The 22,072-nt window shown below is 41.2% G+C and overlaps 1 protein-coding gene across 3 annotated transcripts in view; it reads right to left on the bottom strand.

Annotated features, from left to right (window-relative positions):
• The window catches only part of zgc:77880 (zf-DHHC domain-containing protein), a 52,056-nt gene extending 32,402 nt beyond the window's left edge, over window positions 1-19,654 (bottom strand). For 2 of the 3 annotated variants that reach the window (XR_008632624.1, XR_008632623.1), the window contains exons 1-9: window positions 19,520-19,654; window positions 17,106-17,194; window positions 16,930-17,003; window positions 15,267-15,379; window positions 12,516-12,577; window positions 10,080-10,200; window positions 6,054-6,126; window positions 5,444-5,612; window positions 2,306-2,458 (exon numbers count right to left, since the gene is read on the bottom strand). Coding sequence is in view for 1 of the 3 variants with exons in the window: in XM_020938682.2 (XP_020794341.1) it covers window positions 2,367-2,458; window positions 5,444-5,612; window positions 6,054-6,126; window positions 10,080-10,200; window positions 12,516-12,577; window positions 15,267-15,379; window positions 16,930-17,003; window positions 17,106-17,194; window positions 19,520-19,644 (918 nt within the window). In the remaining 2 variants the exon portion in view is untranslated. Of the gene's footprint in view, window positions 1-1,461; window positions 2,459-5,443; window positions 5,613-6,053; window positions 6,127-10,079; window positions 10,201-12,515; window positions 12,578-15,266; window positions 15,380-16,929; window positions 17,004-17,105; window positions 17,195-19,519 lie in introns of those variants that run through there. The other variant, XM_020938682.2, reaches the window with a different exon arrangement.
• Between the last annotated feature and the right edge of the window lie 2,418 nt (window positions 19,655-22,072).

The following is a 22,072-nucleotide window of genomic DNA, read 5'->3' as shown; positions in this document are numbered from 1 at the left end:
TACGGCATTAAACAGTTATCAAATATGTATACAATTTTGTGTTTTTTGTTAGTTTTTTTTTTTTTCCGCTCATCAAAAGTGCGTCGAAAAAGTGCGGGTTTGCCTCTCGCTGTGGAACATTCAGGCCGAGCGATAAAACACGTTTGAACGACGAAGGCGAACGGGCAGCAGCGCCTCCGCCGGGAAAGTTACGCAATGCACCTTTAATATTCATTCATTCAACTGGTCCCGAGTTAAGACACTGAATCTACACTGCAAAAACACTTCAGGATAGTTTAAAATATTTACACGACCGGTCAAAAGTCTGGACACACTCTCTCATTTCATGTTTTTTTTTTGCCCTTTTACTGGTAATACTTTATTTTTCTGAACATTTGGTAAAACGTTTATCGATGTAGAATCATTTGTTTAATCGGAATTCAAGGTTTTCAGCACGTTTTTTCAATATCGGATGCATTTCTTGTCAGTTTAACCAAGACAAGAGAGTGAAAAAGAGCCGATAAAACTCTGACGCTGACTGAAAACTTTTTCCTTTTCGATATTTATCATGTAGTCCAATGTAGGGCTGTCAAAAGTATCGAAAATAAGACACTAATCGATACCAAAACTAGTATCGAAACTAGATACTTGAGCAGGTATCGATTAGGGATGGGACGAGACACAGTTTCTACAAGACGAGATTCGGCTCACGAGAACGAGTCAAGACGAGATTTTGATATATCGTATTTTTCGGACTATAGGTCTAAACAAGGTCTAACCAAGGTCTAGACTAGGTTTAAACCAGGTCTAAACATGGTCTAAACATGGTCTAAACTAGGTCTAACCAAGTTCTAAACCTAGGTCTAAACTAGGTCTAAACATGGTCTAAACCAGGTCTAAACCAAGTCTAAACCAGGTCTAAACCAAGGTCTAAACCAGGTCTAAACTAAACCAAGTCTAAACCAGGTCTAAACCAAGTCTAAACCAGGTCTAAACCAGGTCTAAACCAGGTCTAAATTAGGTCTAAACTAGGTCTAAACCAGGTCTAAACCAGGTCTAAACCAGGTCTAACCAAGTTCTAAATTAGGTCTAAACTAGGTCAAACCAAGTCTAAACCAGGTCTAAACCAAGGTCTAAACCAAGGTCTAAACCAAGGTCTAAACTAGGTCTGAACACGGTCTAACTGAGGTCTAACTGAGGTCTAAACCAGGTCTAAACCAGGTCTAAACCAAGTCTAAACATGGTCTAAACAAGATATAAACTAGGTCTAAACTAGGTCTAAACTAGGTCTAAACAAGGTCTAAACAAGGTCTAAACCAGGTCTAAACCAAGTCTAAACCAGGTCTAAACCAGGTCTAAACCAGGTCTAAACCAGGTCTAAACCAGGTCTAAAACCAGGTCTAAACCAAGTCTAAACCAAGGTCTAAACCAAGGTCTAAACCAGGTCTAAACTAGGTCTGAACAAGGTCTAAACTAGGTCTAACCAAGGTCTAAACCAGGTCTAAACCAGGTCTAAACCAGGTCTAAACCAGGTCTAAACCAGGTCTAAACCAGGTCTAAACTAGGTCTAAACCAGGTCTAACTGAGGTCTAACCAAGGTCTAAACCAGGACTAAACCAGGTCTGAACTGGAAGCTGTCCTAAACCAGGTCTAGGTCTAACTGAGGTCTAAACCAGGTCTAACCATAATCAGAATCAGGACCTGGATTAAACCAAGTCAAAGCCAGATCTTAACTAGATCTAACCAAGATCTAACCAAGATCTAAACCAGGTCTAAACCAGGTCTAAAACTATTACTAGAACTTGACTTTACACTGGAAATGTCGGCTCCTGGTCTCTGATTTTATAAAATACATTTCCCCCCAAAAAACTGCGATTTATATTTGTTTTTTTCTTCTTCATTATGCATTTTTTGGCTGGTCCGACTTAAACTCCGGCACAATTTATAGTCCGAAAAACACGGAAATTCTGACTTCACAGTTTCTGCTTCATTTCGTTTTATAGTTTTGCTGTTTTTTTGGAATTCCAGCTTCTCAAGACGAGTTACTCTGCAAAGTTAAACCCCTAAACTTGTGAGAAAAATGATCTCGTGCCGACTTTGTCTCGCGAGATCTTGCCTTTTGAGCTCTCGTCCCGTCCCTCGTATCGATATTTCTCCACTTTCTGACCTTTTTACTCGTCGTTATCATAATAAATCGTGACGTGTGAGCGAGCGCGTCCGAGCCGTTTCCCCTCGCGGACCGGTGAAGTCCGTTTGAGTCCGGGTCCGGGTCGTGTTTTTGCAGTGCAGACGCTGGTTCACACATTCGCGCGCGCTCGTATAAAACCTGTCAGTGCGTTGGGGGTTTCGCGGGCGCAGGGGTCGGAGGTCGGAGGCGGCGGCAGAGGTCAGACGTCGTAGTCGGGGAGGGCGGAGTACGTGATGCCGCCGACGGAGGGAGGGCTGGTGTGGAGCGGGAGCAGCCAGCACAAAACAGAACCTGGGCCAGAAACACAGAAAGAGAAAGAAATTAGTCCAGATTTACTGTTTTTTTTTTCCACGCTTGATAAAAAAATACTGATTATTTAGAAGCTCTGTCGACAAAAAACAAAATAAATATTAAATTATCCACAAATACAGGGTGTCCCAAAGATTTTACAGTTTCGCAGGCCAATAATTTCGTCAGTTCTTGTTGAAATAACCTCAGATTTTCACAGAATGTTTAGAAACAGATCAAAATTTTATATCTTATGTTTTATTTTAAATAAAACATTACATGGTTTAGTCCTGGTTCGGTCCTGGTTTAGTCCTGGTTTAGTCCTGGTTTAGTCCTGGTTTGGGTCCTGGTTCAGTCCTGGTTTAGTCCTGGTTTCCTGGTTTGGTCCTGGTTCAGTCCTGGTTTAGTCCTGGTTTGGTCCTGGTTCGGGTCCTGGTTCCCTGGTTTCCTGGTTTAGTCCTGGTTGGTCCTGGTTCCTGGTTCCTGGTTTAGTCCTGGTTCCTAGTCCTGGTTTAGTCCTGGTTTGGTCCTGGTTTCAGTCCTGGTTTAGTCCTGGTTTAGTCCTGGTTAGTCCTGGTTTAGTCTCGGTCTGGTTCAGTCCTGGTTTTAGTCCTGGTTTGGTCCTGGTTCCTGGTCCTGGTTTAGTCCTGGTTTGGTCCTGGTTCCTGGTTCAGTCCTGGTTTAGTCCTGGTTTGGTTTGGTCCTGGTTCAGTCCTGTGGTTCAGTCCTGGTTTGGTCCTGGTTTAGTCCTGGTTCCTGGTCCTGGTTCAGTCCTGGTTTGGTCCTGGTTAGTCCTGGTTTAGTCCTGGTTTGGTCCTGGTTCAGTCCTGGTTTAGTCAAAACAGATCAAAATTTTTATTCCTGGTTTGGTTTTATCTTTTTATATCTTATGTTTTATTTAAAATAAAACATAAGATATAAAATCTTGATCTGTTTCTAAACATTCAGTGAAAATCTGAGGTTATTTCAACGAGGAGTGATGATTGACAGTCGACTAATGAAACAGACATTTGACATTTGTGCTCGGATCACGTCGTTTCCCTTTTCTCCAGACACGGCGGGACATGGCGGTGCCAGGTCGGGGCAGGTTGGGGCGGGGCTGAGACGGGCTCCTCACGTCCGCCCGTAGACGCCAGTGTCTGCGCTCGTCACGTGCATCTGATTCATCGGCGTCGTTTAGTCCAAACTGAAAATGAAACTGAAATGTCCCGCCGCAGTTGATCCTACAGACACTTTGACTTTGAGCCAAAAGTACGACTTTTACCAAATACGCACCAGAATGCCAAAATAAGTCTAGGGATAAAGATACACTTCTGTTTTATACACATTTACACAGAGAATCAGGAGAAAAAAGTGATGCTGGTGTTTAGTGTCTCTTTAAGGTCCAATATTAAACAAAACGGACTCTTGTGAAGTTTAAGTCGTGTTCTAATGTTGTTTCCTCGTCAAAAACAGATCTGGATTTGTGTTTTGTTTCATCCACATGTTTGAGTAACTCTTTATTATTAGTCTGTCTGCATCTGCAAAGCTCAAAACGCTCTGTTCCACCTTGTGATGTCATGAAGTGGTAGTTTTCAAAGTTGTTTTTTGGTTTTATAAATACGTCTTTTATCGGAGTGAAACCATAAGGCGGCGTCCCCCTCCCTCCCTCCTCGGACGTTCGGTTAAAGCAGTTTGTGCGTAAAAATAAACACATCTGTAACGCAGTCCCGCCGGTGCTTTACCGCCGATGTCATCCACGCTAACTGGAGGCACTGTTCTGTCTGACGCTCGCACTGACCACGGGGAAATGAAAACGCGCTCTTTAAATCACTTTTGTATTTATTTATTTATTTATTTTGTTTTAGTTCTTGGAAAATGTTGAAACTTTTTTGGCTGTGTTTGCCAACGTGTGCGCTGCGTCACCACGGTAACCGCTGAACATTCCGCCACAGACATGCATGAATGCACACCCCCGAGCGACGTCACCAACCTGAAACGGGCAACTGCTACTGGAGACTTCTGACCCAGGACTGAACCAGGACCAAACCAGGACTAAACCAGGACCAAACCAGGACTAAACCAGGACTGAACCAGGACCCAGGACTGAAACCAGGACCCAGACCAGGACTGGAAACCAGGACTGAACCAGGACTGAAAACCAGGACTAAACCAGGACTAACCAGGACTAAACCAGGACTAAACCAGGACCCAGGACCAAACCAGGACCAGGACTAAACCAGGACTAAACCAGGACTAAACCAGGACTAAACCAGGACTAAACCAGGACTAAACCAGGACTAAACCAGGACCAGGACTAAACCAGGACTAAACCAGGAAAACCAGGACCCAGGACTAAACCAGGACCAAACCAGGACTAAACCAGGACTGAAACCAGGACCCAGGACTAAACCAGGACTAAACCAGGACTAAACCAGAAACCAGGACTAAACCAGGACTAAACCAGGACTAAACCAGGCAAACCAGGACTAAACCAAGGATAAACCAGGACTAAACCAGGACTAAACCAGGACTAAACCAGTAAACCAGGACTAAACCAGGACTAAACCAGGACTAAACCAGGACTAAACCAGGACTAAACCATAAACCAGGACTAAACCAGGACTAAACCAGGACTTTAAACCAGGACTTTTAAACCAGGAACTTTAAACCAGGACTTAAACCAGTAAACCAGGAAATGGGCAGCTCCAGGGCTGAAATGATCCAAATGATTCTCGTGAAGGTGTGAGGAGTTTAAAAACAAAATGGAGCACTTCTTATATTTCCACATGATGACATCACAAGGTGGAACAGCGTGTTTTCGGGTTTGAGAGAAGAACTCGACGTCTAAAAATGTGCAAATGTGTTTGTGTGTTAATTAAACATGTGAGAATGAAACAAAACTCAGCTCCAGGTCCGTTTGTGACGAGGAAACGACTTTAGAACAGAAATCAGAAAATGAATGAATCGAACAGCGAGATATTTTTAAATAATTTCACAAACACAGACCTCTGCCAAAGACCTCTCGCAGCAGGGCGAGTTTGGGCTTCCTGGTGTGAGGCGTGTGATTGTTCGACTGCGACGACGACGAGGACGAAGGGGCGGAGCTTCTGTCTTTGAGCATCAGCCTGTTCTTCATCTGCTCGATGGGCGTCTCGTCTGTGATTATCGACACCAGCTGAGGACAGGAAACAAACACACAAACACACACACACACGTGAGGTTAGGGAGTTACTGACATCTGCTGGACATTTGGGAGAACTGCAGCGTTTGTCACTTTAGATTCACTCAAGCACAACTTTTACTCAAGTAACAGTACTGTAACTTCAATACTCTGCACATTTCACTGATTTGGCCAAGATTTTAAAACTTAAATCAGGTTATTCATCTTGTTTTCAGATTTATTTTCTATTTACTCATTTTTAATTTTAAGAAAACTTGTCCAGTAAAATGATCTTGCTGCATGGACACATCATTTCAACTTTTAAGTGTTTAGAATTAAAAGTTTGGACAAGCTTTTTTTGCAATGTAAGAGCATCAGAACACGACTTAAAGCTCACAAGAGTCAGTTTTGCGTAATAAAAGACCTTTAAATACAAAATGAATCGTCCTCCTTTACCTGGTCGTAGAAGATGACCATGACGAAGACTCCGAACAGCACCGACTCCACCAGAAGAATGATGTAGTGAGCCCTGAATCACAAACACAATCAGTCAAACGAGAAAACCATTTTTAGACTGAAACTATGGCTGCGTTCAGACTGCACCTGAAGTGACCCAAATCTGATTTTTTGTCTCTATGTTCCTGTATCTGATCTTTTAATGTCAGTCTGAACCACACAGATCTGATTTTTTCAAATGTGACCCAGGACACTTGGATCTGTGCTCCTGAAACTGATACATATCTGATCTTTAACATGTGACTTCAGTGTGAACGGACCAAAGCGCATTTATTTATTTATTTCATTCATAAAGCATAAAAAGACATCGACAGTGTCACAACATCAAACACACAAGAAATGAATGAAAAGGAGCAGAAAGAAGAAAAAAATCTTATGTTATCTGCCCCCCTTTTCCTTTTTCAAGACAAAACATCAACACTGATGGTTACGAAACATTCCAAATCAGTTCAGGCACAATTACTGATCAATTGCAAACAGTAAATCTTCATTATTATACACAACAACTTAGTTTTCTTTTTCATACAAACACACTGCATTTGATTTTATATGTTTTTTAAATGTCGTCATTGTACTTGATTCTTTTATTTCTTTGTCAAGACTTTTCCATAAGTTTAACTCCTTTCACAGCGACGCTTCGCTCCATAAACTTGGTTCTGAATCTGGGTTTTTTAAACATGTCGGTTCCTTTTAAATTGTAGTGTTTTGTTCTCATCTCAAACAGTTTTTGAATATTTACAGGTGACACTCTGCACTTTGCTTTATACACGACTTTGAGGAGACTTAAGTCGACAGTATCCTGCATTTTCAACACTTTAAGTTGAGTAAATATTGGGCTGGACGTCTCTCTACAGTATAAAGTCTGTTGGTGATGATTCTCAAGGCCCTTTTTTGTAAAATAAATAAAGGTTGTAGGTGAGTTTTACATGTTGAACCCCAAATTTCCACACAGTCCATCAGATCTGGTACAATTATAGAGTTAAACAAAGTTAATAATGCTGTAATATTTAGTGAGAACTTTATTTTATGCAGAACAGCCGTGGCTTTGGAAATATTGCCTTTTGTGTCATTTATATGAGACAAACTCCAGTTTAGACCTTCATCAATCATAACTCCTAAAAATTTGGTTTCATTTACTCTTTGAATCTGTATCCATCTATTTCTAATGTTATGTTGTCTTTTTTCTTTTTATCATTAAATAAAATGAAATTTGTTTCATTCGACCTACACGTTATCAACAAGACACAAACGTCACTATTCTGCGCTGAAGTAGGAGAAAATTGTTAATGAACTCTGTGTGACTGAAGTGAAGCACATCTCCACTCACCACAAAACACCACCACCAAAAACCTCGTCCTTCTCCTTCTCAATCTCCTCCTTAAAACAAGTAAGTTGTTCATGTTGTGGCTCCGGTACAAGAGGAACTTTAAAATCTCCAGGTGCTCGATGCTGCGTCCATGTTTGGACAACTTCTGTAAACACAGAGACGCTCGCTGCGGTTGACGTCGTCGTGTCTCCAGTGTCACATGTGGGACACTTTCGGGCCGTTTAATGTTCACACTGGAGTCACACACAAGTCACATTTAACTGGAAATGTGAACGACCTCGAAAAAACATCGGATTTCACAAAAAAATAGGAATTGAGCGTTAAACCCTGCAGTCTGAACGTAGCCTATATTAAAGCTGCAGGATGTAGCTTTAAGACAGACCTATTATGTGAGCTTTTTAACGTTTATTGTTGTAGTTGTAGGGGCGTGAAGTTCTGCGCTGGTCCTTCCTCCTGCGGTCACCTGATAGTCTACACGGGCGCACCTCCGAGCCCGTCCCAACAGTTCAGTCCTGGTTCAGTCCTGGTTTAATCCTCCTGGTTTAGTCCTGGAATCAGTTCTAGGTTAGTCCCGGGTTAGTCCTGGTTTGATCCATGGCGTGTGCCGGGCAAAAGTGCAGCATCGCGATCAGTGTTTCTTCTGCTCAATAAATAAATCCTGTGAAGTTTTGACAGTCGAGTCGCGTCTGTGAATTCGTCTTTGTACTGAAGAAAGTGAAACTGTTTTATTTCATTTCGTGATTTTAATTCTTGAAGTCGCAACGTTTCAGTTTGTATCCCGATGGACGCTTCAGTTAGAATGTTTTTAATCTGTGTGTGTTTTATCTCGGGTTAACGGGAGGGTGCGGGTCTTTAACTCTTTCCCCCATGAAGACGACTTTTGACGACCCTCCTCGTTTCCTTAATGTCGTCTTTTGTCTCCTCCGCTGTTTCACTAAAGACGTGATTTGACGACCATTAGAAACGACTCGGTTTTTCACATGTAAACAGAGACTGTGACAGGTCGGGGCCACTACAACCCACACTAGACTGACCAATAGGATTCAAGGACATGTTTTCGCCGATTTTTTCCGAAGTTAATCAAAGTAGTGACGATTGTAGCTTTCGGAAAAAACACAACACGAAACAGGAGCAATGGAAAGATCGCGGCGCACAGTTTTAGAAATAATGAGGAGCGGACGTATTTTATGGATAAGTTTAGAGAAAGTGACTTTTATAGATTTCAAAAGTGATGATGAAGTTGATTATAAAGTGGAAAACAGCGACAGCGACGGACTTTCAGAGAGTGAAACTTACGAAGATGAGAATGATGCGTCTGTGTGGAGTCCTGCGATGTCCAAACAAACTATCTGAGCTTTATACTCGATTATGAACCAAAACTGCCCTGAAATCTGGATGTTGCTCAGGCGAGTCCTTTAAAATATTTCAGTCTTTTTTTCCAAGATGCGATGTAACAGAATCACTACAGAAACAAACGTTTATGTGGAGCTCTGCACATGAGAAAATAACAAAGATGACAAATACTGGACACACACTGACGAGGAAGAGTTTTATTATTATATTATTATATTATAATAAGCTGAATGAGTTGAATAAATTAAATGGAAAAAATTAATGAGGTGCACACAGGTGAACAACAGGTAAAAACAGGTGCACACTTGGCTTTACTGTATCTGATGATATGAAATCTGTTTAAATACTTTGACAAAGTATATTTAAATTTTTTTTTTTATGAATACAGTACTCAGAACATGCAGATATCAGATGCTGAATGTAGTTTTTTGTTTTCGATTCTGCACCTGAGCAGGTAAACTCTCATTTTCAGTGAGCTGTTATAAACCTGTAAATGAGTTGAATCACATTTAAACATCCAGAAATGAAGAGTTCAGAGTCTAAAGTTTCCAGAGATACAAATATGTCTGTGTTACAATTAAGTTCATGAGTGTAAAAATCATTTATAATCACTCGTGGTGGTCTGTTTTCTTTTATGCACTTATGTTCTAAGGGCAGAACTAGTAACATATGTCTGGGTTGTTCCTCGTCGGCGTCGAGGGGGGAAAGAGTTAAAAATGGACCCGTGCAGGACTCCACAGTGACTCAGATTCTCCACAGTGACTCTTCTTCCTGTGGATTTATCTCTAATCTTTCACGCTTTAAAAATCCTGTATCTGAAGTTTTGCTCCACATTTCACAAATAATAATAATAATACCACAGTTTTGTCTTGTATCTAAACTAGAAGTGCAGAGTCTGATCTTTGAACACTTCAGAGTCTCAGAGCGAGCGGTTTTACTGTCGACAGGAAACAGCTGACGAGGTCACACGCACAGGTTTATATCCTGTGGTTCACAAACAGATCCCGCTGCACTTTTTGAGATCAGAGATTGAAAATGTCATAAGTAAATTTTGTCGCAAGTTTAAAAATCATTCAAGACCGAAAAATCCTGTAGTGTGCGACGGCTTTAACGCGGAAGTCAGTGCGGTTGTTTCTTTTATTACGTCGTTTTAGATCAACATCGTGACTTAAAATGTCACAGTTATAACAGAATAATCCACGGGGGTCAGAGATTATAACGACAGACACACACACGAGCGCTACAGGTCTGGTTTAAAGTTGTGTTTGTTGTATTTGTGGACTCACACGATCAGGTGTTTACTGGGCGACTCCTCTGTCTCCTTCTCTGAGTCTCCTTCTCTCTCGCTCCTGATCCTCCAAACCCACGCAGACACCACCAGCACCAGGGAGTACAGGCTCGCCATGCCTGAGGAAAACAGAAAAACAGAAGTTAGTTTGTGTATCTCTCTCTTTCTATAGAGGCTTTGCACCGTCACGTGACCCTACAGCAACGGTACCTACGCCGCCGTGACACCGGACACACTATGTCACTGAGAAACATGGGCAGGTTTTGTTGTGTATTTGGTTGTTCTAGACCAGGGGTGTCAAACTCATTTTGGTCCGGGGGCCGTATCCAACTGACTTTGATCCCAAAGGGGCCGGATCAGAAAACTCATGTCATATAAACCCCAAAAATAACAATGAGTTCAAATATTTGTGCAGAGAAACACAAATCTATTACAGAAATCTTTTTTAATTGATGAACTCTTTCTTTTACAAAATATTATAATATTATGAACAACCTGAAACTTTAAGAAAAATAAATTTCAACACAAAGTTTTAACATGAACTTGTTTAACATTAACTTGTATAAATAGGAAAAAGTAAATTTTTGTTTGTAAAATCCTGCACTCGGCTTCACTTTTCTCATGTTGGACATTTTTCTGATGAGGGTGTCACGGTCAACAGTCAAAACGATCGTCCTTTAAGAGCGTTTGGAAAGAGACAAGTCTTCATTTGTGCTGCTCTGGTGGGAGGGGCCACGTACAGATAAGCACCGCTGAAAATTAACAATATTTTAATAAAAAATAGAATTTAAATATTTTAGTAGAAAATCAGCCGAGGGCCAGATTAAAGGTCTTGGAGGGCCGGATCTGTCCCCCGGGCCGCATGTTTGACACCTGTGTTCTAGACGCTCTGAAAGGGATAAAATGAATCGTTTCTTCACTGTTCCTCTGGAAATGACTCATCAGGATCAAACAAGGAAATTATCAAAAAAAAAAAAAAAGGAATTATGTCTAGAGAACATAAACCGCCAAGAGATTTCCAATGGTCCCATCAAGACACACTCACGTCACTTTCATCAAGGTGTTTGCTGTTTAAATTGTTTCATAGTTTATTTAATGAGAGAAGCACATTTACTGAACTAAAATGTAAAAAGAAAACATTTGCAGTGTGAGTGTGCAGTAGAAACTGTCTCTTCCAGCACACATATAAACATGTCACTCGTCGTAGGACCATGTTTTCTTTATTGTCTTGTTTATCCACAACTTTGTCTTCTAGAATTAATCTCTTTTTGCGTGTGGATCTTTCTAACGTTGGCGAGGATCTTTTCGTGGTCGATTCTTTCGAGGTTCGGCTCACAGACTCTTCGACTCGTGCGTCGTGTTGATCACAGGAGCCCAGTGTGGGTTCGTTGAATCGTAAACTAGTGCAGGTTTTCCTGGATTAATTCATGAAATTTTAGTTCAGTAAATGTGCTTCTTTCATTAAATAAACTATGAAACAATTTAAATAGCAAATACCTTGATGAAACTTCGGGTGTCTTGATGGTAACATTGGAAATCTCTTCGTGGTTTATGTTTTCTAGACATAATCCACGTCTTTTTTTCGAATAATTCCCTTGTTTTGATCCTGATGAGTCATTTCCAGAGGAACAGTGAAGAAACGATTCATTTTATCCCTTTCAGAGCGTCTAGAACAACCAAATACACAACACAACCTGCCCATGTTTCTCCGACGCTGCTGAAGTCAATGACACAGTGTCGGGGAGTAACAGATTTCATGTACTGGAGTTATGTAATCAGAGTACAAATGATGAGTAACTGTATTCAGTTACAGTTACTGTTTCAGTGAGTGGTAATTTGATTACAGTTACTTTATTGAAATAAGTGGATTACAGGGCGGTATTTTCACATTTTGGGCTAAACCAGGACTAAACCAGGACTAAACCAGGTCTAAAAGAAGGACTAAACCAGGACTAAACCAGGTCTAAAAGAAGGACTAAACCAGGACTAAACCAGGTCTAAAAGAAGGACTAAATCAGGTCTAAACCAGGACTAAACCAGGTCTAAAACCAGGTCTAAAACCAGGACTAAACCAGGACTAAACCAGGACTAAACCAGCAGAAAAATGGAGCAGTTCCTGTATTACCACGTGACATCACAAGGTGGAACAGAGTGTTTTCGGTTTAAGAGAAGAATGTGCAGTTTGTGTGTTAAACATGTGAATAAAACAAAACACAACTCCAGGTCCAGGTTTGTGACGAGGAAATGACATTAGAACAAAGATTTTTAAAAAATACGGGCCCTTTAATGCTGCCATTTTGGAGATAAGTTAAAATCATAAACATATTGTAAATGTTTATGGCACTTTCCAGGTTTTAGTCGTAGTTTTAGCTCATATAAATTATTAAAAACTGTTTTCGGCAGCTAAAATATTCTGTTTATTGTTTCCACTCACCTGTGTAGAAAAGGAACTGGATAAAATACTTCTGATTCAGCTCCCCAACGCAGTTATTGATCCTAAAGAAAAAAAAAAAAAAAAGTAAATAATATAAAGAGCACAGACAAGAGGAGCAAAGACAGAGCAGCAGACGTCTCCTGATCTTTTTTTCTTTTGGTGTGTGTGTGTTTGGAGAGACGGGTGGAGAGTCTCTGCCTCAAGTGGAGGAGTTCAAGTGTGTCGGGGTCTTGTTCTGGAGTGAGGGGAGGACGGAGCGTGAGACTGACAGGTGGACAGGTGGACAGGTGGACAGGTGCAGCGTGGGCAGTGATGCGGTCGCTGTATCCGACCGTTGTGGTGAAGAGGAGCTGAGTCTGGATTTAGCGTCAGTCTCCGTTCCTCCCCTCACCTCTGGTCGTGACCCAAAGGACCAGATCACAAAATGAGTTTCCTCCGCAGGGCGTCCGGGCGTCTCCCTTAGAGACAGAGTGAGGAGCTCGGAGTAGAGCCGCTGCTCCTCCACGTGGAGAGGAGCGTCTGAGGGGAGGACGTCTGTTCTGATGCCTCCTGGACGCCTCCCTCAGGACGTGTTCATGTCCCACCGAGAGGAGACACAGGACACACTGGAGGGACTGTGTCTCTGGGCCTGGGAACACCTCAGGGTCTCTGGAGGAGCTGGAGGAAGTGTCTGGGGTGAAGGAAGTCTGGGAGTCCCTGCTTAGGCTGCGTTCAGACTGCAGCCTGAAGTGACCCAAATCAGATTTTTTGGCCTCTATGTTCCTGTATCTGATCTTTTAATGTCAGTCTGAACCACACAGATCAGATTTTTTTCAAATGTGACCCAGGACACTTGGATCTGTGCTCCTGAAACTGATACATATCTGATCTTTAACATGTGACTTCAGTGTGAACGGACAAAGTGCATTCATCCACCTACACGTTATCAACAAGACACAAACGTCACTATTCTGCGCTGAAGTAGGAGAAAATTGTTAATGAACTCTGTGTGACTGAAGTGAAGCACATCACGCCCACTCAAGGTTGGCCACCAGCTCACATAAAAATCACAAGCAACACCACAGACCAACAGATGAATGCCTCCTTGGGCAAGACACTTAACCTTGCCCGCAGTGTCTGCAACTGGTGTGTGAATGTGTGTGTGAATGGGTGAGTGGTTCTTGTTGTAAAGCGCTTTGAGCCTTGAAGGTGGAAAAGCAAGAAAAATGTGACCATTTACCACATCTCCACTCACTCTCACATCCACACGTTCCTTTCAACGTGAACACAAAACACCACGACCAAAACCTCGTCCTTCTCCTTCTCAATCTCCTCCTTAAAACAAGTAAGTTGTTCATGTTCTGGCTCCGGTACGAGAGGAACTTTAAAATCTCCAGGTGCTCGATGCTGCGTCCATGTTTGGACAACTTCTGTAAACACAGAGACGCTCGCTGCGGTTGACGTCGTCGTGTCTCCAGTGTCACATGTGGGACACTTTTGGGCCGTTTAATGTTCACACTGGAGTCACATACAAGTCACATTTAACTGGAAATGTGAACGACCTCGAAAAAACATCGGATTTCACAAAAAAATCTGAATTGAGCGTTAAACCCTGCAGTCTGAACGTAGCCATAGACTGATGCCCCCGAGACCCCGACCCCGGAGAAGAGAAAAAACATGAATGAATGGATGTTTGTGTTTGTTATTGTCACACATGTGTCTGTGTGCAAAGAAAACTCAACTCTAAGTAAAAAAATTAAAAAGAGGAGCAGAGACAGGAGCAGACAGGAGCAGAGACAGGAGCAGAGACAGGAGCAGACAGGAGCAGAGACAGGAGCAGGAGCAGAGACAGGAGCAGAGACAGGAGCAGACAGGAGCAGAGACAGGAGCAGAGAGGAGAGCAGAGAGCAGAGACAGGAGCAGACAGGAGCAGACAGGAGCAGAGACAGGAGCAGACAGGAGCAGGAGGAGACAGGAGCAGACAGGAGCAGAGACAGGAGCAGAGACAGGAGCAGAGCAGGAGCAGGGAGCAGAGAGGCAGAGACAGGAGCAGAGACAGGAGCAGAGACAGGAGCAGAGCAGAGAGCAGAGACAGGAGCAGAGACAGGAGCAGAGGGAGCAGGAGCAGACAGGAGCAGAGAGACAGGAGAGAGACAGAGGCAGAGAGCAGGAGCAGAGACAGGAGAGACAGGAGCAGACAGGAGCAGACAGGAGCAGGAGCAGAGACAGGAGCAGAGACAGGAGCAGAGACAGGGAGCAGAGCAGGAGCAGAGACAGGAGCAGAGACAGGAGCAGAGACAGGAGCAGACAGGAGCAGACAGGAGCAGAGACAGGAGCAGAGACAGGAGCAGAGACAGGAGCAGACAGGAGCAGACAGGAGCAGAGACAGGAGCAGACAGGAGCAGAGACAGGAGCAGAGACAGGAGCAGAGACAGGAGCAGAGACAGGAGCAGAGACAGGAGCAGACAGGAGCAGAGACAGGAGCAGAGAGCAGGAGCAGAGACAGGAGCAGAGACAGGAGCAGAGACAGGAGCAGAGACAGGAGCAGAGACAGGAGCAGAGACAGGAGCAGAGACAGGAGCAGAGACAGGAGCAGAGACAGGAGCAGAGAGAGCAGGAGCAGACAGGAGCAGAGACAGGAGCAGAGACAGGAGCAGACAGGAGCAGACAGGAGCAGACAGGAGCAGAGACAGGAGCAGAGACAGGAGCAGACAGGAGCAGAGACAGGAGCAGACAGGAGCAGACAGGAGCAGACAGGAGCAGGTGTAGTACCAGGGGCAGTGGTGGTCCATGCGGCGGATGCACCTCTGACAGACTCTGCAGTGATGAGCTCGTGGAGGTCTGTACGTCTCACAACGACTGCACACGGTCCAACCCTCACAGCCCTGACACACACAATACACGACACACACGACACACACGACACACGACACACGACACACACACACGACACACACGACACACACGACACACACGACACACGACACACACGACACACAACACACACACAATACACGACACACACAATACACGACACACACGACACACACGATACACACGACACACACGACACACACGACACACACGACACACACACGACACACAACACACACGACACACACAAAAAATATGTTTCTTTAGACAATATAGTGTGATTTCCAACATTAAATCGCAAAACTTTCTTTTCTATTCCCATGTGTCCTTATATCTGTGTAATCCCTCAGCGGTCCAGGACTAAACCAGGACTAAACCAGGACTAAACCAGGTCTAAACCAGGACTAAACCAGGTCTAAACCAGGTCTAAACCAGGTCTAAACCAGGTCTAAACCAGGTAAACCAGGTCTAAACCAGGTAAACCAGGTCTAAACCAGGTAAACCAGGACTAAACCAGGTCTAAACCAGGTCTAAACCAGGTAAACCAGGTCTAAACCAGGTCTAAACCAGGACTAAACCAGGTCTAAACCAGGTCTAAACCAGGTAAAACCAGGTAAACCAGGTCTAAACCAGGAAACCAGGTAAACCAGGTCTAAACCAGGTCTAAACCAGGTCTAAACCAGGAATAAACCAGGTCTAAGGACTAAACCAGGTCTAAACCAGGACCAGGACTAAACCAGGTCTAAACCAGGTAAACCAGGACTAAACCAGGAAACCAGGTAAACCAGGTAAACCAGGTCTAAACCAGGACTAAACCAGGACTAAACCAGGGCTAAACCAGGTCTAAACCAGGTCTAAACCAGGTCTAAACCAGGTAAAACCAGGTCCAGGTAAACCAGGTAAACCAGGACTAAACCAGGTCTAAACCAGTTTCGTTACTGGTTTTAGTATCTATTAGGATGTGATTTTGACAAAACTATTGTCATCTGAAATACAGTAATTCTCTGATTAGATGTGTTTTAATCAAAGTTTAGTCCTAATTTAGTCCTGGTTTGGACCTGGTTTAGCCCTAGTTTTAACCTGGTTTAATCCTAGTTTAGACGTGGTTTGGACTTTATTTTGTCCGCATTTAAACCTGGTTTAATCCTAGTTTAATCCTAGTTTAGTCCTGGTTTAGTCCTGGTTTAGTCCTAGTTTTGACCTAGTTTTGACCTGGTTTAATCCCAATTTAGACCTGGTTTGGTCCTAGTTTAGTCCTGGTTTAGTCCTAGTTTAGTCCTATCGATACCTACGAAAAATTAGTTTCTGGTTTGAATACTAGTTTTTATCTCGATTAGTATCAGATTTTCGATTCGACACTTTCTGTTGTTCCAGATTCATGTGCACGATCCACAGTGCTACGTAAACAATACAATGTAAATAAACTTTTTTCTCCTTCATTTACCAATTATACAGAAAGTGGAATTAAGACAACAGTTACTAAAATGCTAAATTAAAATTCCGTGGTCATATGTGTAAATATTTTAAATAAACTTGACATTTTCTGAGCCTGGACACTGACCCGGTCATTCATCCGAGACGACTGAGAGCGCAGATCTGAGAAGTCAATGGCGGTTTCTGGAAGAGGCACCATCCCTGGAACCATAAAAAGAAATAAAATTAATCTCCAAGCAGACAGACGATGTGACGAGATGTTATATTTTTGTACAGTTTTATTGAAAAATCCTGTTGTTTTACCGGGGTCGGAGAAGACGGCTTTGGAATGACAGGCGAGGAGCAGCAGCAGGATCAGGTTAAACACCGAGCCGTGGAGAGTGCACCACACGCTGGAAACACACGACAAACACATGACAAACACACGACAAACGCACGACAAACACACGACAAACACACATGACAAACGCACGACAAACGCACGACAAACACACGACAAACACACGACAAACGCACGACAAACGCACGACAAACACACGACAAACACACGACAAACACACGACAAACACACGACAAACACACGACAAACACATGACAAACGCACGACAAACGCACGACAAACACACGACAAACACACGACAAACACACGACAAACACATGACAAACACACGACAAACACACGACAACGACAAACACACGACAAACACACGACAAACACACGACAAACGCACGACAAACGCACGACAAACACACGACAAACACACGACAAACACACGACAAACACACGACAAACACACACAAACACACGACAAACACACGACAAACACGCACGACAAACGCACGACAAACACACGAACAAACACACGACAAACGACGACAAACACAAAACACACGACAAACACACGACAAACACACGACAACGCACACAAACACAAGACAAACGACAAACACGACAAACACACGACAAACACACGACAAACATATGACAAACGCACGACAAACGCACGACAAACACACCACAAACGCACCACAAACGCACCACAAAACGCACCACAAACGCACCACAAACGCACCACAAACACACCACAAACACACGACAAACACACGACAAACACACAACAAACACACGACAAACACACGACAAACACGCACGACAAAACGCACGACAAACACGCACACAAACGCACCACAAACACACAAACGCACCACAAACGCACCACAAACGCACACAAAACAAAACACGACAAACACACGACAAACACACAACAAACACACGACAAACACACGACAAACACAACACAAACACAACAAACACACGACAAACACACGACAAACACACGACAAACACACGACAAACACACGACAAACACACGACAAACACACGACAAACACACCACAAACACACCACAAACACACACTTACATTATTTTTCTATTTCTATTATAACTCTAAGTCTAAATCTAAAGGCAGTGAGAGAAGATGAACATATAACCCATTATCAGAGGTGGAAAGTACTCAGTTACATTCACTTTTTAAAAGAAAATGTACTTTTCTAGTAGTGTACTTTTACTCATACTTGATTACTATTTGTATTGCAGTAACAGTACTGTTACTTGAGTCAAAGTTGTGCTTCCTCTTGTCACTGTGAGTGAGTCTAAAGTGTTTCTTGCAGCTCCTTCAGATCTGATTCAGTTTGTCTCATTTTTGTGTCTGTGCTTTGACTAAATCCCAGATTTTGTGCTTTATTTAATATTTTGTATGAATGTCCTTCTATTTAAACGAACTTGGGGGGTGGGATTAAACAAGTTTTCTTCTTCCCACTCCTTTTTGGGCACATTTTTTGTTGTGGTTATTTTTTTTCTGTTACGATTTCACTTATGTTATATGTTCCATTGTATAAGATTATAAATCTCTACTTGCCCAAAATAAATAAATAAATAAATACAATTTTCAATTAAAAAGTAGACACTCGCAAAGCCCCGACACTCTTTACTCTTTACTCTAAGTTACTCTAACTTGAGTAATTTCTTGGACCACTACTTTTTACTTCCACGTGAGTAATTTTATAAAAAAAGTAACATTACTCTGATTACTAGAGTTACTTGAGTACAGTTTTTGGCTACTCTACCACCTCTGTGTATTAAAGCATGGTTAAAAAAACACAAGAAAAACATTTTGTATGCAATAAACAACAATTTCAGTATCCTAGTCGTAACTTTAGGTAGAAATACAGGAAATAGAAGCTGAATTATTATAAAATATTGTGATGTGTGAGCTTTCCTCGTCTTCGTCAAGTAATCCAAAGTATTCAGATTACATTACTCACTTTAAGTAATTTAATGGATTCCGTTACAAACTACATTTTGGTGTGTGTAATCTGTAATCTGTAGGGGATTACATTTTAAAAGTAAACTTCCCAACACTGTTTATATCAGTGTTGTTGAGGCAAAAACAACAGATGTAAATGGTAAACAAAGCAGCAACACGTGTTTACAAGGCCGTTTTGAGACATAAAACACACGAATAACCATTTTTTAAAAGCCTGAAGCGTGTTTTAGTGAAATAAAAGCGAGATTTTGAGGAAGTATCGTGTTGTAAATCGCTGATGAAGCTGCGGCGCCGGAGGAACCTGTTTTGTTTTTCTGTCAAATGAATGACCAGCGACGCCACGACGACTTTTGAGGCGTTAAAGGTGAATAAAAACACAAACTACAGACCTGTCGGAGTAGGCGGGGATGAGGACGTACTGTATGACCACGTAGTCCGCATAAAACACGCTGAAATAAGTTAAAATCAGACAAATGACGCCGCAGGGATCGCGCCGACAGCGGAGCGACGCCATCTTGTCTCCCCCTCCGCCCCCTAACTGCACTTCCGGGTGACGTCACGTGTAAATATAAAAAAAAAGTTAAAGTTAAATAATAATAATAATAATAATAATAATAATGATGATGATGATGATGATGATGATGATGATGATGATAATAATAATAATAATAATAATAATAATAATAATAATAATAATAATAATAATAAAAACATTTATGACCGCACTTCCGGGTGACGTCACATGTAAATATAAATATATATATATATATAAAATAGAAATACATTAATCAAATAATAATGACTCTTAATTAATAATAATATAAAAAAGAAAACTTCGACATCATTTTAACTTCTTTTTATGTCTCCTTTGTTTGAAGTAGTTAAAATGAAGTATCTGTTATTGTAGCTGTAATAAAAATAAAACAAGAGAAAAAAAATTTACTATTTGCATTTTTCAGGCGACTGCGTTAAAAAAAAAAAAAAAAAACACACACAAAACAATTGCAAATACATTTCTTCTTTCTTTCTTTTTCTTTTTTCCCCCCTTCAAATCAATTTATTTGGAAGAAAAACTATTTTTATTTCCATAGCTTGTTTTGTCTCATTCATAAAACAACATTACCCAATGGTAACTGTGTGTGTTTAGATTGTGATTTAGTTCATAAATATATTTTATTTTCAAATCTAACGTCTCGCCTCCTTCTTTTTGCTGTGGTCTTGGCTCAGGGTCTGAACGCATTAAATAAATAAACCTTTGTATTCAATTATACTTCAGTGATGTTTAAAGTGAAAGTATTGTGTGTATTTATTCATACTGTACTAAACTGTTTAAGTTTAAGTGTCGCCGCATGATCCTAATCAGAACTAAACAGGAAATGCAAAACTCTTCTTCTAGATCATTTCACACAAACTCCATGATGACTCCAGCTTGGTGACGAGTTCTTATGAAAGTCTAGACAAAATCAAACAAATAATGGTCATGTCAGTTACAGCTTTTGGCCTTTGCACTAAAACTTATTTTTGGCTCAATGTACAGTTTCCTCTCCAATTCCCATGTTATCTAGTCTTTCCTGAAACTCCGGTGGCGTTTGTTTATTATTGATTTAAATGCAGCATATTTTACTTTAATATACTGATATTGTGCAATATTTTGAGCTGATTTTGATCTCTGCTTGGGTATGTTTGATAACTTTTTGATTATGAAAACACAGATTTCATGTTCATTTCAATGACTAAAATTAAATTTAATTAATTAGTATGAATGTGTATTTTGATGAGATATTGGTGAACTGAATATGGATTATTCACTTATATTTGATTCTTGAATGTTTGTAAATACATTGTATTAATATTGAGATAGTTTAGACCTTGTAACTTCATTTTAATTACATGATATTCATCTATGTTCTTTTTGGCCTTTTTTGTAATGGACTGATTCATCACAAAATCAAAGAACCTACATCCTTCAACTTAATTAAGACACACCCTGATGCTGAGCTAATTCATGGTAGGAGAAACCCAATTATTTTTTTCCATTTACTGGACCCTGGATTAAATACTTTACCTTGGGACAAATGCTCTCAACCTGGATTAACTACATTACCTTGGATTAAAGTAACTATCAGCACTAACTGCATCATGGTGGATTATAGACACAAACTGCAATCACTGGACTGGTTTCTTTCTGCTTAATCAACACCCAGACAACATTATATTTTGTTGTTTTGTTGTTCTTGTCTTTGTTTGTTATCATTTGCTTAATTTATTTCAATGTAAATATCACAAAACTCTAACTACTGTCTGGTGTCTGGTCACTCTGAGAGAGGAGAGTTAAGATCTTCTGCCTTTGTACAGGAGTAATATAATTTTAAAGCAACATAACTCTTAAAAATGTCCGTAAACATCCAGCAGATGGGGTAATATCTGTTTTTTTTTCCCTGTATTTTCTTTCTTGACACGGCAGCTCCTGGCTCCTCCCTGAAAATGAGCCGTGACTTGACTTTCTCTGAGCACTTTTCACCAAACTCCAGCCTCCACACGGCAAAATAAAAATAATCCTGTTCAGACATTTAAAAACAGAAAAAGAAATGTTCAGAAAATTTTGTTTGGTCCTAAAATAAACATGGTTGGGTTCGATAAAATGCCCACGAAGGCCCAATGTATCAAATACGATACATTCTTTGTTTATAAAATGGTCAAAGTTATACTTTTTTTTTTTTTTTTTTTTTACAATTTGTTCAAAGTCTGATAAAAGTTAAATCTCAAATATTCTGAATTTTCAGTCCATTATTTCATGTTTGGGTTCTATAAAATGTCCACGAAGGCCCAATATATCAAATACGATACACTTTTTTATTTCTAAAAATCTAAAAAGTTATCATAATTTTTTGTTTTTGTTTTACATTTTGTTCAAAGGTCCGATAAAGAGTAAAATATCAAAT

This window comes from Boleophthalmus pectinirostris, unplaced genomic scaffold, assembly GCF_026225935.1.
Source record: "Boleophthalmus pectinirostris isolate CB_2022bp ecotype Guang Dong unplaced genomic scaffold, ASM2622593v1 HiC_scaffold_20, whole genome shotgun sequence".
In the NCBI taxonomy this organism is placed as follows: domain Eukaryota; kingdom Metazoa; phylum Chordata; class Actinopteri; order Gobiiformes; family Gobiidae; genus Boleophthalmus; species Boleophthalmus pectinirostris.
The sequence above is the reverse complement of the archived record's forward strand: the minus strand, read 5'-3'. Positions and strand labels throughout refer to the sequence as shown.